This window comes from Electrona antarctica, assembly GCF_951216825.1.
Source record: "Electrona antarctica genome assembly, chromosome: 1".
Lineage (NCBI taxonomy): Eukaryota > Metazoa > Chordata > Actinopteri > Myctophiformes > Myctophidae > Electrona > Electrona antarctica.
The window spans coordinates 64,968,861-64,982,285 of NC_136806.1; the positions used below are offsets into that span (position 1 = coordinate 64,968,861).

The 13,425-nt window shown below is 39.3% G+C and overlaps 1 protein-coding gene across 1 annotated transcript; it reads right to left on the reverse strand.

Moving 5' to 3' along the window:
- Positions 1 to 7,670: 7,670 nt before the first annotated feature.
- LOC306924977 (uncharacterized protein) lies at positions 7,671 to 13,255 on the reverse strand. The gene is made up of 7 exons (XM_079503656.1): positions 13,093 to 13,255; positions 12,609 to 12,697; positions 12,184 to 12,338; positions 11,904 to 12,084; positions 9,312 to 9,496; positions 8,992 to 9,211; positions 7,671 to 8,824 (listed from the first exon to the last, which is right to left on the reverse strand). The coding sequence occupies exons 1-7, from the start codon at positions 13,197 to 13,199 to the stop codon at positions 8,712 to 8,714; spliced, it is 1,050 nt and encodes a 349-aa protein (XP_079359782.1). The 5' UTR covers positions 13,200 to 13,255; the 3' UTR covers positions 7,671 to 8,711.
- Positions 13,256 to 13,425: the final 170 nt, after the last annotated feature.

Consider the following 13,425-nt stretch of genomic DNA (forward strand, 5'->3'; position numbering starts at 1 on the left):
TAACAATAACAATAACAATAATAATAATATTAAAAACATTGGAATGTCGAATCAAAGAAGTAATTATGTCTATTTTATGACAGTAAGGGCGCTCATTTGTATTTTTTCTTGACTCACCTCATGTGAAGTGTTGTATCACATAACGCACGGCATCCCAGTACTGCCCCAGATCACGTTGCCCCCGCCGCAACTGTAATTTGAGGCGAATGATCTTGGTCTCCAAGCGCCGCCATTTCCGACGCATCGGTGGACCAGGTGATCCACGGCGGGCAGCCCTGGCAGTGTTTTCTGTCCTGGCTTGCTCATCCTTCAGGTACGAAATGAATACCCAGAGGTTTGGGTGCCGCCTCTCCAGCAACTGATTCCACCTGTGATGAAAGGCTAAAGTAGAAAAAAATGTATGTTTTCATAATGAGAAAATAAAACTGTTCAGACATCTCCAAATTGTATCTATATCTTTCAATGAAAGATGCCCGCCCGCTGAGCAATTTTAAATGGCCGTCTAAAACCATGTTATAACCGGTTTATATATATACTAGAACTGTGCCCATGTGGGGCCTCTACAGCGGTGCCCGTTGGGCACTGGCCTATTGGAACGATGCAAGTTGGAAATTCATGCCCCACCCAGATATTATGTCTGTCTCCCTTTTATGCCCATATATGGAGTTCTGTGTCAGGTATGCCCAAATATGGAGTGTTGTGAGGTCAGAACAGGCAGCTCCATATATGGACGCATGGGCAGGGGCCCGGTCCAGAGCCCGGGCAGAGGCCTTTTTGGGGCGGTTCTAGACGGGTCCGACCGACTCAACAATGGGCACTGCACCCCCTGCTGTGGTGTGGAACGCACGTGTCGAATTTGAAGTCGGTGGGGCTAACGGTTGTCAAGTTACGTGGATTACACACAGACAGACATACATATAGACAGAGACTTGGTGCATTCAATCTTACATTCAACATGGTTGTTGGTCCTGTTTGAGATAGTTCTCATGTGGACGTTCCATAGTGTTATTGGAAAGCGGCACCCATCTCGGATGTAATTCCGCTCTACATAGATGAAGAAGTCCTCTAGGTCTTCAAATGTTACCACGAGACGTCTTGTGGACCTCTTCTGGACCAGCCTCTGGAAGTTCGCCTGCACCGTATCCTCGGGCAGGTACCTGTAATACATGATTAACAGAAAGTAATTATTATAAATTAAACAGCTCTTAACCCAGGAAAAGGATAGCAATAACGTGAAATTAGACCTATAGAGCCCTATGGATAACATGAGACAGACTTTTCTGGTCCGTCCCATGCGTCACCATTTTACTCCCCAGACAAAAACAGAAATGTCATTTTTACAACATGGGACACAGGCCTATCACATTTTCACATACCCGATGGCCATGACCTTCCGGATACATTTCTGAAGTTTCCTGTTATTGTGATAGGGCACAACCAAGCCCAGCTCTTGGACGCGTCTCCACAGTGATTGGCAAAAATGGAAATAGCAGGCGCTCAGCCTGCTATCTCTCAGCTCTGCCTCTAGTGCAAGGAGGAGTGAAGACTCAAAGTCAGTCACAACTCGCCGTGGTTGCCATTCATTGCCCGTTAGCTGATGTACTTTCCTTTTCACATGCCTGAGAAGACTCCGGTATTGGCCCACCGTTTTCTGTGTCGCCAGGCACATGACCAAAGGGATCACTCTCTCCATGAACCTGTAAAAACAAGTGACATTTATATAAAATAATAGTGCAGGTATAGAGTGGCAAATCGAGGGGCAAAGTGAGTGGTAAAGTGAGTTTAATGTTGTTTAATGTAATTTAATGCAATCAAATAGGACTTTTCAGTTTGGATGTATGGACTGTCAAGGCCAGAAAGTACTTTTTTGCCACTCAGTAGGGGTTCCTGCATAACTTCCGGGTAAGATGATGATGTCATACCCTCTATTGCCTTAAAAAGCGTACAAACATGGCAATTGTTCACCCCCACCTGTAGTTACACAATAATAACAACTACCTATCCCTGGTCCCAAGAACCAGGGCTATATTTAGCATGAACAATTTTGACCATGAACACAATAATAATAATAACTAGAAAAATTACAGTGTGGTTGCCACAGTTGCTTACATAGGCCCCTCCCACTAATATTGTCAGCCAATTACAATGTCACGTTTTGTTATGGACAAAAGGGGTCATTAAAATTACATTTTGGACAGGTGTACCTTTTCATACAATTAAGGTTATTGATCCTAAGCCCCTGATTGCATTGTATGGTGTAGTCATACTTATAACATTGTATGGTGTAGTCCTATACAGGAGTCACCAATAACAACTCAAAGCCGACATTTACTACATGTAGACCTATATTAATCCCACAGGGTAAATTCTGTGCCATTCAAGAGATATCTCGTGTTTAGAGCTTTGTTTGTGCCAAACACGAGATTCTATACATTTTTTAAATGTCTTTATGTCTTTATAAACGATTGTAAAACATAGATTGGTTACATAACCAACAACAGCCAATTAGCTGCTACAAACGTTATGCAAAGCTCGGCCAATCACAGCGGAAGTTCGATTACTACTACTACTACTAATAATAATAATAATACTAATACTAATAATACTAATACTAATACTAATACTAATACTAATACTAATACTAATAATAATAATGAACACTAAGTTAAAAGCTGGTATTTGGCCTGGGCCGGCTTAGCGGTCCGGGCACGGGTGTGTCGTGGGTTCGATTCCCGATCCTGATGACCTTTGCTGCGTGTCTTCCTGTCAACCTATACTGTATATCGATCAATAAAGGCAAAAAGCCATAATTACCTTCCATGTATGGTCAACAGCTGCAGATATGGCGCTGGACAGCTTTTGAAAGTCCCATCAATGTACACTTCTCGGCACCTGTGAAGTGAGTCAAAGTTTAAGTTTAAATGGCACATTAGCATCTAATAATTTAGTATCATAACAAAGTGAAGATAGTTAATAAACTTACTGGCCGAGGTTTCGGTAGTTTTGGTCTGTTGCGAATACTACGTAGCCCCAACCGTTATTAACGCGCGACAGAAAACGTTTACGTTTCCATGTCACAGCCCACGGTCCCTCGATGACCACGTTGTCCGCACGTGCGGGAATGGGTGGTAGCACTTGCCTCCTTTTCCTATTCATAATGGTGACAACCTTATGGAACTCGGGTAGAACCACTCCCGGCCTCGCCCTTCTCGCTTCTCTCACGGCTTCTCTGTAGACACGTCTTGTGGGTTTCGTTGGGTCTTGTACGATCATATTCTGAAGCGTGTTCTTAAAGGTTGAACATTCAATTACGTCGCCCTCTGGCCCATGGTTGTGATGTGGAGGCACCACCGTCAACACGTGTATCGCGGGGTTCTGTGCATGGACGTCAAAATAACTCGTCTGGATGAAAACGTTACACGTCCTCCGCCAGCAGCGCCAAAAAATCTTCTGTCCCTGTTCTTTATTTTTCTGGTATCTGTGACCATCATGTATCAAAATCTTTCCACCGCGATTTCCACTCTGAATAAAAGCCATCTTTGATCAGGTAATCAATATTGCCAATTGAACACACCCGGTCAATTCCGATATACTTTTATAAACCAACCAATTTACCAAAACACCTTTACCCCACCCCCATAAACACCCGGGCCATTATTTAGAGACTTATAAATCAGCCTCATTAATTTTGTTTAATGAACCAAAAATAGAAGATCTATTACAAGCTGGTGTGTGAGCTTGCATTTTTTATTCATTTATTTAATTCCCATTAATTAATGTAAAGGCGTGACAGTTAAAGCCCACAGAAATAGCTTGTTAGTGTATCCTTATGTGGGAATTTACCAATGACATTGTAGGCCTAGGCTATTACCCATTGCAATGTAATGGGGTGCAGGAATAATATATAATCATCATCATCCTCATATCATCATCATACTGTAACTCAATGTCTGTCTGAATGAATGTTTGAATGAATGAATGTGTGTCAGAAACACTGCCGTAGCTCCTCACTGCGTGCATGACCAATCGCTCCCACTTTTCACACAGTCATTGACCATGATAATATGGAGGTCTTAACGAAGCCCTTTTTACCCATTTAACAAAGTATAAATTAATAACGAATTTATTAGTGATTTAAATATTCCCATCCACTTACATGGGGAAATGCGCAAACTCACATCAAGTATTTTTCTCTCAGAAACCGTCGGAACTACAGTTACAACACTTGGTTGAGTCATAATAATTATTAAAATGAATGTAATGAATAATTACATCAGTCGGCCTCATGGTGTGCGCGATAACAGCCCACTTTACAAATCTCCTTATTGATTGATTGATTGCTTGAAATATTTATTAACAGTTTGCAGAATTACAGTAGCCTACATTTCAAGCACAACTCAATACAAAGACTGTTAGTGGACGACCCAATAAAGCATTACACTTGTTTACAAGAGGGTCCATGTTCAAATCATCAAAACATTTAGAGACGTACAAATAGACACTTCTATATAGCCAAAGAACAGAACAGGAATGCATCATTCATCATTATAACTCTTTAAAAAAAACAACACAAACATATACAAGTAAAAATGAACGCAATTAACTATATTTATGGGGGATGGGAGGGGGGGGCAATATCGGGTAAGGACTAGTGTAAAGAATTTTGCCTAAGCCTATAGCAACAAGCGCTTCCATCACCTGCATGATCATTACGCAGGCCGATCCATTCTCGTCTTTATTTATTTCATATAGTTAAATAAATAAATAAATATGCTAAGTGGTTACCATAACGGTTTGTCCAGAAACAACACACGTATACACAAGAGTAGCCTATAGTAGTTATATGCATGATGTGACACGCACGCACGCACACACACACACACACACACACACACACACACACACACACACACACGACACAGAGAGAGAGAGAGGGGGGCTGAGCGATACAGAGAGACAGACGACCGTATTTATTTCAATTCAACATATAGCCTACGCGCGTCTCTTTGAAGACACTCCCCCCCCCCCCCCACAGGGAGAGACCGATCGACTTTCTTTAATTCCTTATATAGGGGTTTGATTCCTTATATATAGAGAGATAATTCGCCCTTGCTTTGTATAGGCTACACCCAAACCCAAAGCCGTATCGAGAAGCGGTAGTGAGCGAGCGGGCGAGAGAGAGAGAGAGAGAGAGACAGATATTGTATTATATATATTATATTATGATATATAATTAATATATATTATATTATGATATATAATGAATTATATGTTATAGATCTTTATCTAATTAATCAATTAATAATTATAATATCGACTTTCTTTAATTCCTTATATAGGGGTTTGAAGCCGTATCGACAAGCCGTAGTGAGCGAGCGGGCGAGCGAGAGGGAGAGAGAGAGAGAGAGAGAGAGATTAATTAATTAATTAATTAATCAATTAATAATTATAATTAATCAATTAATAATTATAATATATGATATATATGTCGGACCTATGCCCCGTCGGAGCCTATGCCCGTCGGACCTATGCCCGTCGGACCTATGCCCCGTCGGGCCTATGCCCTGTCGGACCTCTGGTATGTCGGACAAAAGGCATGCACTCCCCAACAACAGTATCTGTCAATCAAACAGCATGGATGGCTAATTTAGTGATTTATATCAAGTGGATTATTCAGAGAGGGTGGATTTCACTCCTACCCATAGAGTATATAAAAGGATAGAGACTGAACTGGCGCGAAGCTCCGCCCCCCCAGCTATTCATGTCAGTGGAAGTTGCTCAGTGGCGTTTTGAAGCACCCGGAAGACTGCCGGAAGTCCCTCCTCCGGACCTCAAATTTGAGGTCCGGGGTGACGTTGGAGCGATGGTCCTACGTCACGACACAATGTTAAAGCCCAGCTGCACGGGGTTTCCCGGTCATGAATCCCTGGGTCCGCCTGTAGTCCCTCCTCCTACCACTAGGGCCCAGAGCTTCAACGTTGAATAGCCTCACTGGCCCCTTGGGCGCTCCTACCTCGCAGAGAAATAACATTGTGAACTAAAATGGCCGCCCCCACCAATGAGGTCACCAGCTGCACAGAACAGAAACAATGGATAATACCACAGTGCCCTCTGGTGGCAGCACCAGTCAATTCACCTCCTTACATTTGTATTGTTGTAGTTAAATGAGGTGAGATCAACCTTATAAACCCCACAAGGTTTTCTAAATCTCACCTGCACAACCCTACAATATGTTGTTGTTCCAAATGGGTTGTTTTTAAATGTTCAAATAATAAATACATAATAATCTATGCAGCATAGGAATTGTATTATAGCGAATACATTACACCAATATTTCCTTTATTCCAACTCCAGCTAATCCAGCTCTTTCCATTCGCTCCTTTCTTCTGTATAGAGGGTATGCGCATGCTTAAAGTGAATGGCACATCGAGTGGCAAAGCAACATGCAAAGTGAGTTTAACATTGTTTAATGTCGTTTAATGCAATCAGATATGACTTTTCTGTGTGGATGTCTGGGCTCCCTTACGAAAGGAAAATATATGTACCAATATATTATTTGAAATATATTGTAATATATTGTAATATATTATTTGTCCAATACATTTTCCAATATATTATATATTGCAAATACATGGAATAATATATTGATGACACATATATTATACAATATATTATATATGCATGTAATATATTGCAATATATTGCAAAATACACCAATTATTGCCGTTTTACATATATTGCAATATATTGAACATGAATATATAATATATGAGTTTATATATCCCAAAATATATGCAAATTTATATTGATACATATAAAACAATGTATTGCGATTTATATGGTCAAATGTATTGGTAAATATATGTAGATATAGTGTCACATGTATGTTCAATATATGGTAGAATATATGTTAAATATATGCAATATTATATGAAAACCTACATTATATATCCCAAAATATATGCAAATTTATATTGATAAATATAAAACAATGTATTGCGATTTATATGGTCAAATGTATTGGTAAATATATGTAAAGATATAGTGTCACATGTATGTTCAATATATGGTAGAATATATGTTAAATATATGCAATATTATATGAAAACCTACATTATATATATGGAGATATATGTTTAATATATGGTAGAATATATGTTAAATATATGAAATATTATATGGAAACCTACATTATATATATATGGATATATATGGTAGAATATATTTTAAATATATGCAATATTATATGGAAACCTACATTATATATATGGATATATATGGTAGAATATATTTTAAATATATGCAATATTATATGGAAGCCTACATTATATATGGATATATATGGTAGAATATATTTTAAATATATGCAATATTATATGGAAAACTACATTATATATATGGACATATATGGTAGAATATATTTTACATATATGCAATATTATATGGAAACACACATTACATATATGGTAGAATATATATTACATATATGTAGTTTTATATGGAAATATACACGTATAGATATACCTGCAATATATGGTATAATATATAATATGTAAACATTTGAAATATATATATACATATATTCTAAAATGTATGCAAAATATATGTATACATATATGAGAACATGCACATACAATGCAAACATTTATACTTCAGACTAATGGTTAATCTATCAAAAGCCACCTTTATTTTCTTTTAAGAAAAATACAAAATATAAATTAAAGCAATGTCAATGACCAATGTCCATTTCAAACGTTCAGCAGTGCAGTTATAAATAAAATATAAATACAATATAAATAAAATATCTTTAAACAAAATGCACAAAAAATAAATAACTGCAGATGTGAGATGCAAAAAAAAAATCCTGAATTGATAATGGATAAGTTCTTTCTCTTTTTGGGGGCAGTCATCGTCTTAGATGTTTTGTTTGTTTCGAACAAGGTATCGAATTACCGGTAGTACAGATATCGGGAGATTTAAAATTATACCCAGCCCAAACTGTCCAATATTGTCTAGTAGTAATTATTATGTAGTATAATGTAAGTATATACGAAGCAAGTCACAAGATTTCAAGATTCCAGACTGACCCCAATGTTGGATGAACTTATCCATTAAAAGGACCACTTCACCACTTTTCAACCTATCTTCATATAATAGGTCCTCACTAATAATCATGAAAGAAATTGCATAATTCTTTTCTACTCTGTCTGTGTCTCATAGGAGGGCTGTGGGCAGTTCAGAAACCGTCCTCCAGTCACAATGACATCATCGATGGGGAATACAAGCTAATATAAACTGCAGGCTTTCTAGTCCTGAAAAGTTGCAATGCGAAAATGGAAGCCATCTAAACATTTTTGTAAAAACATCTGCCTAATGATGTCACTGGAGGACGGTTTCTAAACTGCCCACAGCCCTCCTATGAGACACAGACTGAGTAGAAAAAAATTGTCCCATTTTATCATGATTATTAGTGAGAACCTATCATATGAAGATAGGTTGAAAAGTGGTGAAGTAAATTAATATTAACAAAATACATAGCTTCAATTGGCACTTTCAAGGAACAATTTCTTTTTAAAAACATCCAAGACCTTTTTTTTTTAAAACAAACTTTCAAAGCAAAGAAATAAATTGCAAAAAGAACAGTCCATCTTGGTACTTCACCGATTTAAACTTGGTGCGGAACAAAATAAAAATTAAACAAGTGACTTATCTTATAACGTCACACTCTTTTGCTTCACCTGGTGCCTAAGCTCGCAGATTCTGCAGTTGATGGACTTTTTCACATCACCTTCCTTGGCCGTCGGAAACTGGTTTAGAACAGCATCTGTAGAACAGAACAACAATGATTACTCTCCCCCTCCTCAAATCTCCCTCACCTCTGCCCCCCCCCCCCACCCCCACACACACACACTCTAGTTCCCTCAAAAATATCCCCCCACCTGGCAGGGATGCAATCAAATTTGGAAAGCACCAGCTCTGAGAACTATTTACCGAGTAAAGCCTGAACTTTAACTGGGTCGAGAGGCTGCCGACGCTCAGCCAAGGGATCCACCTTGCTGGCCCCTCCTTTCAAATTTGATATGAGGAGGACATCCACCTCGAAAAGCCCCAGTAGTAGGACTCGTGCCATCCCATTGGCGGTGGTTGAAGATTTTGCCGTCTCCCAACAATGCGCGGAGATGGTGACTGTTCCAGCCTTCCCGATTTTCACCTTATGTAAACAAAATAAATGAGCAAAAAAAAAGGAAAATCACCACAAGCAATAGAATGCAAACAAGGCCAAAAACAAAGAAAAAACAATTAATACTTACTTGTGAAGGTTGTGAAGGTCTGCTTGGTGTGTGGATCAGTTCACCTGGGCCATCACTCTCAGCATCAGGGATGTCCTCTTTGGTTGATCTTCTTCTTCCGTCTGATGCAGAAAGATGCTCTGTTCCATCAACATCTTTGTTGATGGATATGAGCTTCCTCACATCAACCAACAAAGCAGGAATTTCTGAGAAAAAAAATGCTACAAAATTATACAGACAGCAAACATCACAACACATCAGAACAGGAACAATTAAGCGATAGGACAGACACTGACCCCATTTTGAAAGCAAATATTGATTGATTTTTGTCGTGTTTTGAGTAAAACATTTAATTGTAGTCTCATTTTAGTAATCCGAAATTGTGTTTGTCTAGTATTAGTTGACTAAATATCATACAGTTTTAGTCTACTAAATCTACAGTTAATTAACACTTTGATTGCTGGAAGATCTCAACAGGCCTATTTGGATGTTGCTGCCATTTAACATTGCACAAAGGCCTTGTTCGGGGGCCCACAGTAAAATGTTCTCTTATAGCGAGAATCACACGCCTACATCAAAAGAAAGCTGAACTTGTCCACTTCAATTAAAAAAATACATTTTGATTTTACCATGTTCCATTCTGGAGATATTGACCTTTTTGCAACACCTGCATTTGCCTGGAAGTGGTTATCTTGAACAGCGAGCAGAGTTATGGATGGTTTAAAGTCAGAGACATTGACAGGCAGATATAAAATTGAACCCAATAAATATCCTATACATCCTATACACCGAATGAAAGCCCTGAATGTGTACTTTTACGAGGAAAACAGTAAACATTGATCCCATCTACAGTTAGACAGTAATTGGTTATTGAATGCAGCTTGTGCCCACCAGATAACTTCAGAGAAGACATGGACGTGAACTCCTCAATATTCACAAAATAAGGCCTATAGCGACATATAAATACTATATACCGTATGAAACAGAAGACTCTCTGCTTTCATAAGAAAAAAACTTCTACTGTAGTAATAATAAAAATCACACCCCTGTGAAGTGAGCGGTGCAACTCTGTCCCATATTGCACCACTCACTTCACATGGGTGTGATTTTTATTATTACTACAGTAGAAGTTTTTTTCTTATGAAAGCAGAGAGTCTTCTGTTTCATACGGTATATAGTATTTATATGTCGCTATAGGCCTTATTTTGTGAATATTGAGTTCAGGTCCATGTCTTCTCTGCAGTTATATCTGGTGGGCGCAATGTGCATCCACCCAGTATCCAATTTATGACAAACTGTACATGGGATCAATGTTTACTATTTTCCTCGTAAAAGTACACATTCAGGGCTTTCATTCGATGTATAGGATGTATAGCATATTTATTGTGTTTATTGTTATATCTGCCTGTCAATGTCTGACTATAAACCTTCATAACTATGCTTTCTTTTTGATGATGATTGTCGCCTCGCCTAATCTATCTCACTGCTTTCATTGTTTTGATCGCAGTAACATTGGGGGGGGGGGGGGTCATGGGCACATTGGGCAGCAAAAGTCTTGATCCGTACGGCTATAAAAAGTCCCATTTCACCGTTCGGTTCAGAACTATAGTACAACGGTGAGACGCGTTGTCATCATCAGCTGATTTTGTTTTTCAAGCTAGTGAAGTATATTTACTAACAAGAGAACATGCCTGGGCATGCAGGTTGGAGGCGATGGAGGAAAAAAAAAGATTCCCCCGGCTGTGATGTCAACGACAACGGATCACAACACCACGGTTTAGGACGCGGAAAAGTTCGTTATACATTACACCCGGGTCGATTACGTCCCCGATGCGTTCATTGCGGTCTTATCACTACAATTATAATGAATAAAAAAGCGTTACAATCACACGTCCGAGCGATCTCCGATTATGACGGTTCTGCATGGCGATACGTGATCCACCAACGGCACACTGTCTTGTCGTGTCTTTCCGAGAGACAGAGCCAGCCAGGACAGAGCCCCCATCTCGCAGGCTCCTCCTGCAGGAGAAACAGGAGGGGAGGGGGGAATCGAGTAGTATAGTGTTGTGTGAAAGCCAATAGCTGGAGGAAAGCCTGGTGAGGCGAGGTTAGGTTAAATTTGATTATTTTCATACACCGACTGGATCATTCCATGGGCGCGTCCATTTTAGACTGGCTTAGTGGCTTCTACACGTAAAGCGGCCCGCCCTCCTGTTTTCAGGATGGGAGGGGGGGGTTTTTTTTTTGGTTTTTTTTCTGATCACGTGAGCGGGACTAAGCAACAATGATAGGGCGATGGTTCTTCATTGTCCGGGTGGGTAAAAAGATGAATGAAAGTATGCTATAAAAAAGTGATTGAAACGTATTGATACGTGATCCGCACCCGACGTTTGATTAATTGATAACGTATTGATACGCGATCCGCGTTGGGAGTGTTAAGTTGACTAAAATGTATCTTAGCAGGCCTGATTTTCACTGAGCTACATGTCTTAAATAGCAGATCTACAAGCTCACAACATGTGTTGTGAGTTTTAGAATCACTCGGGTCTAAATGGATTAAAACCATTCCATATACAGTAATATTTGATTACATAATTAATACTAGATACTTGCCTTTAACTACCATGCTTCTTAGTTTGGCGTTCTCTCTCTGTAAGGCCTTGATCTGGCCATGCAGGTCTCTGGTGTTTTCTTGGCTTGACACTGACAGTTCTTCTGAACCGGGGCTGAACAGACTGTCCTCAGACAAGATTTCCTCCTCCGCCTGTCTTTGCGCAGCAACTTTGGCCTTTTTCTGTAGGGCAAAGATGTTATTTTTTATTATTTAATCAATGATAATCCTATACACAAAGTATGCCTAATATAATGCTATCAATCTCTGCTGTTTAATTACCAGTTTGGGATTTCCAGAGCCAGACTCTTTGTCACCATTATTGGAATCTTCTCCATCAAAGTCCAGGTTTTTTGCTTTCCTCACCCTCTTGCCAGGATTTGGAACGTCAACTGGGTAGAGTTCCCGTTCAGCAGCTTTGAGCGTAGCCTCTTTTTCTGCATTAAATATAGATTAGGATAGATTAAAAATCAACACCATTGTGCAAATATGCAGTGGTGGAAAAAGTACTTTTTTAACTTTAAAAGTATTAATATGTAGAAATACTCTGTAAGTCTGGAATTCTAAATATACTTGAGTAAAAGTACAAAGGTATTGGCATCAAAAATGTACAGTAACAAAAGTAAAAGTACTCATTATGCAGAATGTCCCATTTAAAGTTTTCAAATGTATATTTTGTGTGCGAGTGTGTGTAAAGACTGACTTGCCTGCTAATTTAAGAATATCAGCCCTCTCGACCGGCCATCCATTAGGAGGTTTCTTGCGGCCTGGTGTACGGCACTCCACAAGATAGGTCCTGTCAATTTCAATTCAAATGAGCTTTATTGGCATGAGAAAACATACGTTTACATTGCCAAAGTACAATAAAAAAAACAGTTGAAAATGGGGAAAGTACATACAGTTGGAGGGGGTACAGCATTGTGTAACCAGAGCCATGTCACATTGCATCATTATATACATCTTATAGGGTATAAAGCTTTTTTGAAACAAATAGCAATTTTTTGCAACCATTTTGGTACAGATGAATGGGTACATTTCACATGAAAGCACAACTCAATACAAAGACTGTTACTGTGGACGACACACTGATAAAGCATTACACTTGTTTACACCAGGGTCCACCTTTTTCAATTCATCAGAATTAATTAGTATGGGAGTATTTTGTCATTGGTCATATAGTTTCAAACTCACCTGTCAGTATCACCGTCAAAATCAAGTATCCAGCTGGTTGGAATGATGCTGGTTGTGTTCTTGTCTGGTCCCATCGCCCAGCTAACAAGGGCAAACCTTTCTGTCATACTTTTCTTGTGTTAGTGCAATTTAAAAATGTTTGTTTGCTAAAAGTTTGTGTGTACCGCAGCGGTGTGTCTGCTCACTCTTCAATGTGTAACTCGCGCCAAACTCTGACGTCATCACCTCTCGCTCATGTGCATGCGCGAAATACATCCGTGTGCGATGATTGGCTGGCTTGAAGGGCGAAGGGTTCTGCACATGCGCAAGTCGCGCACTAAGCATTCTGGTCGA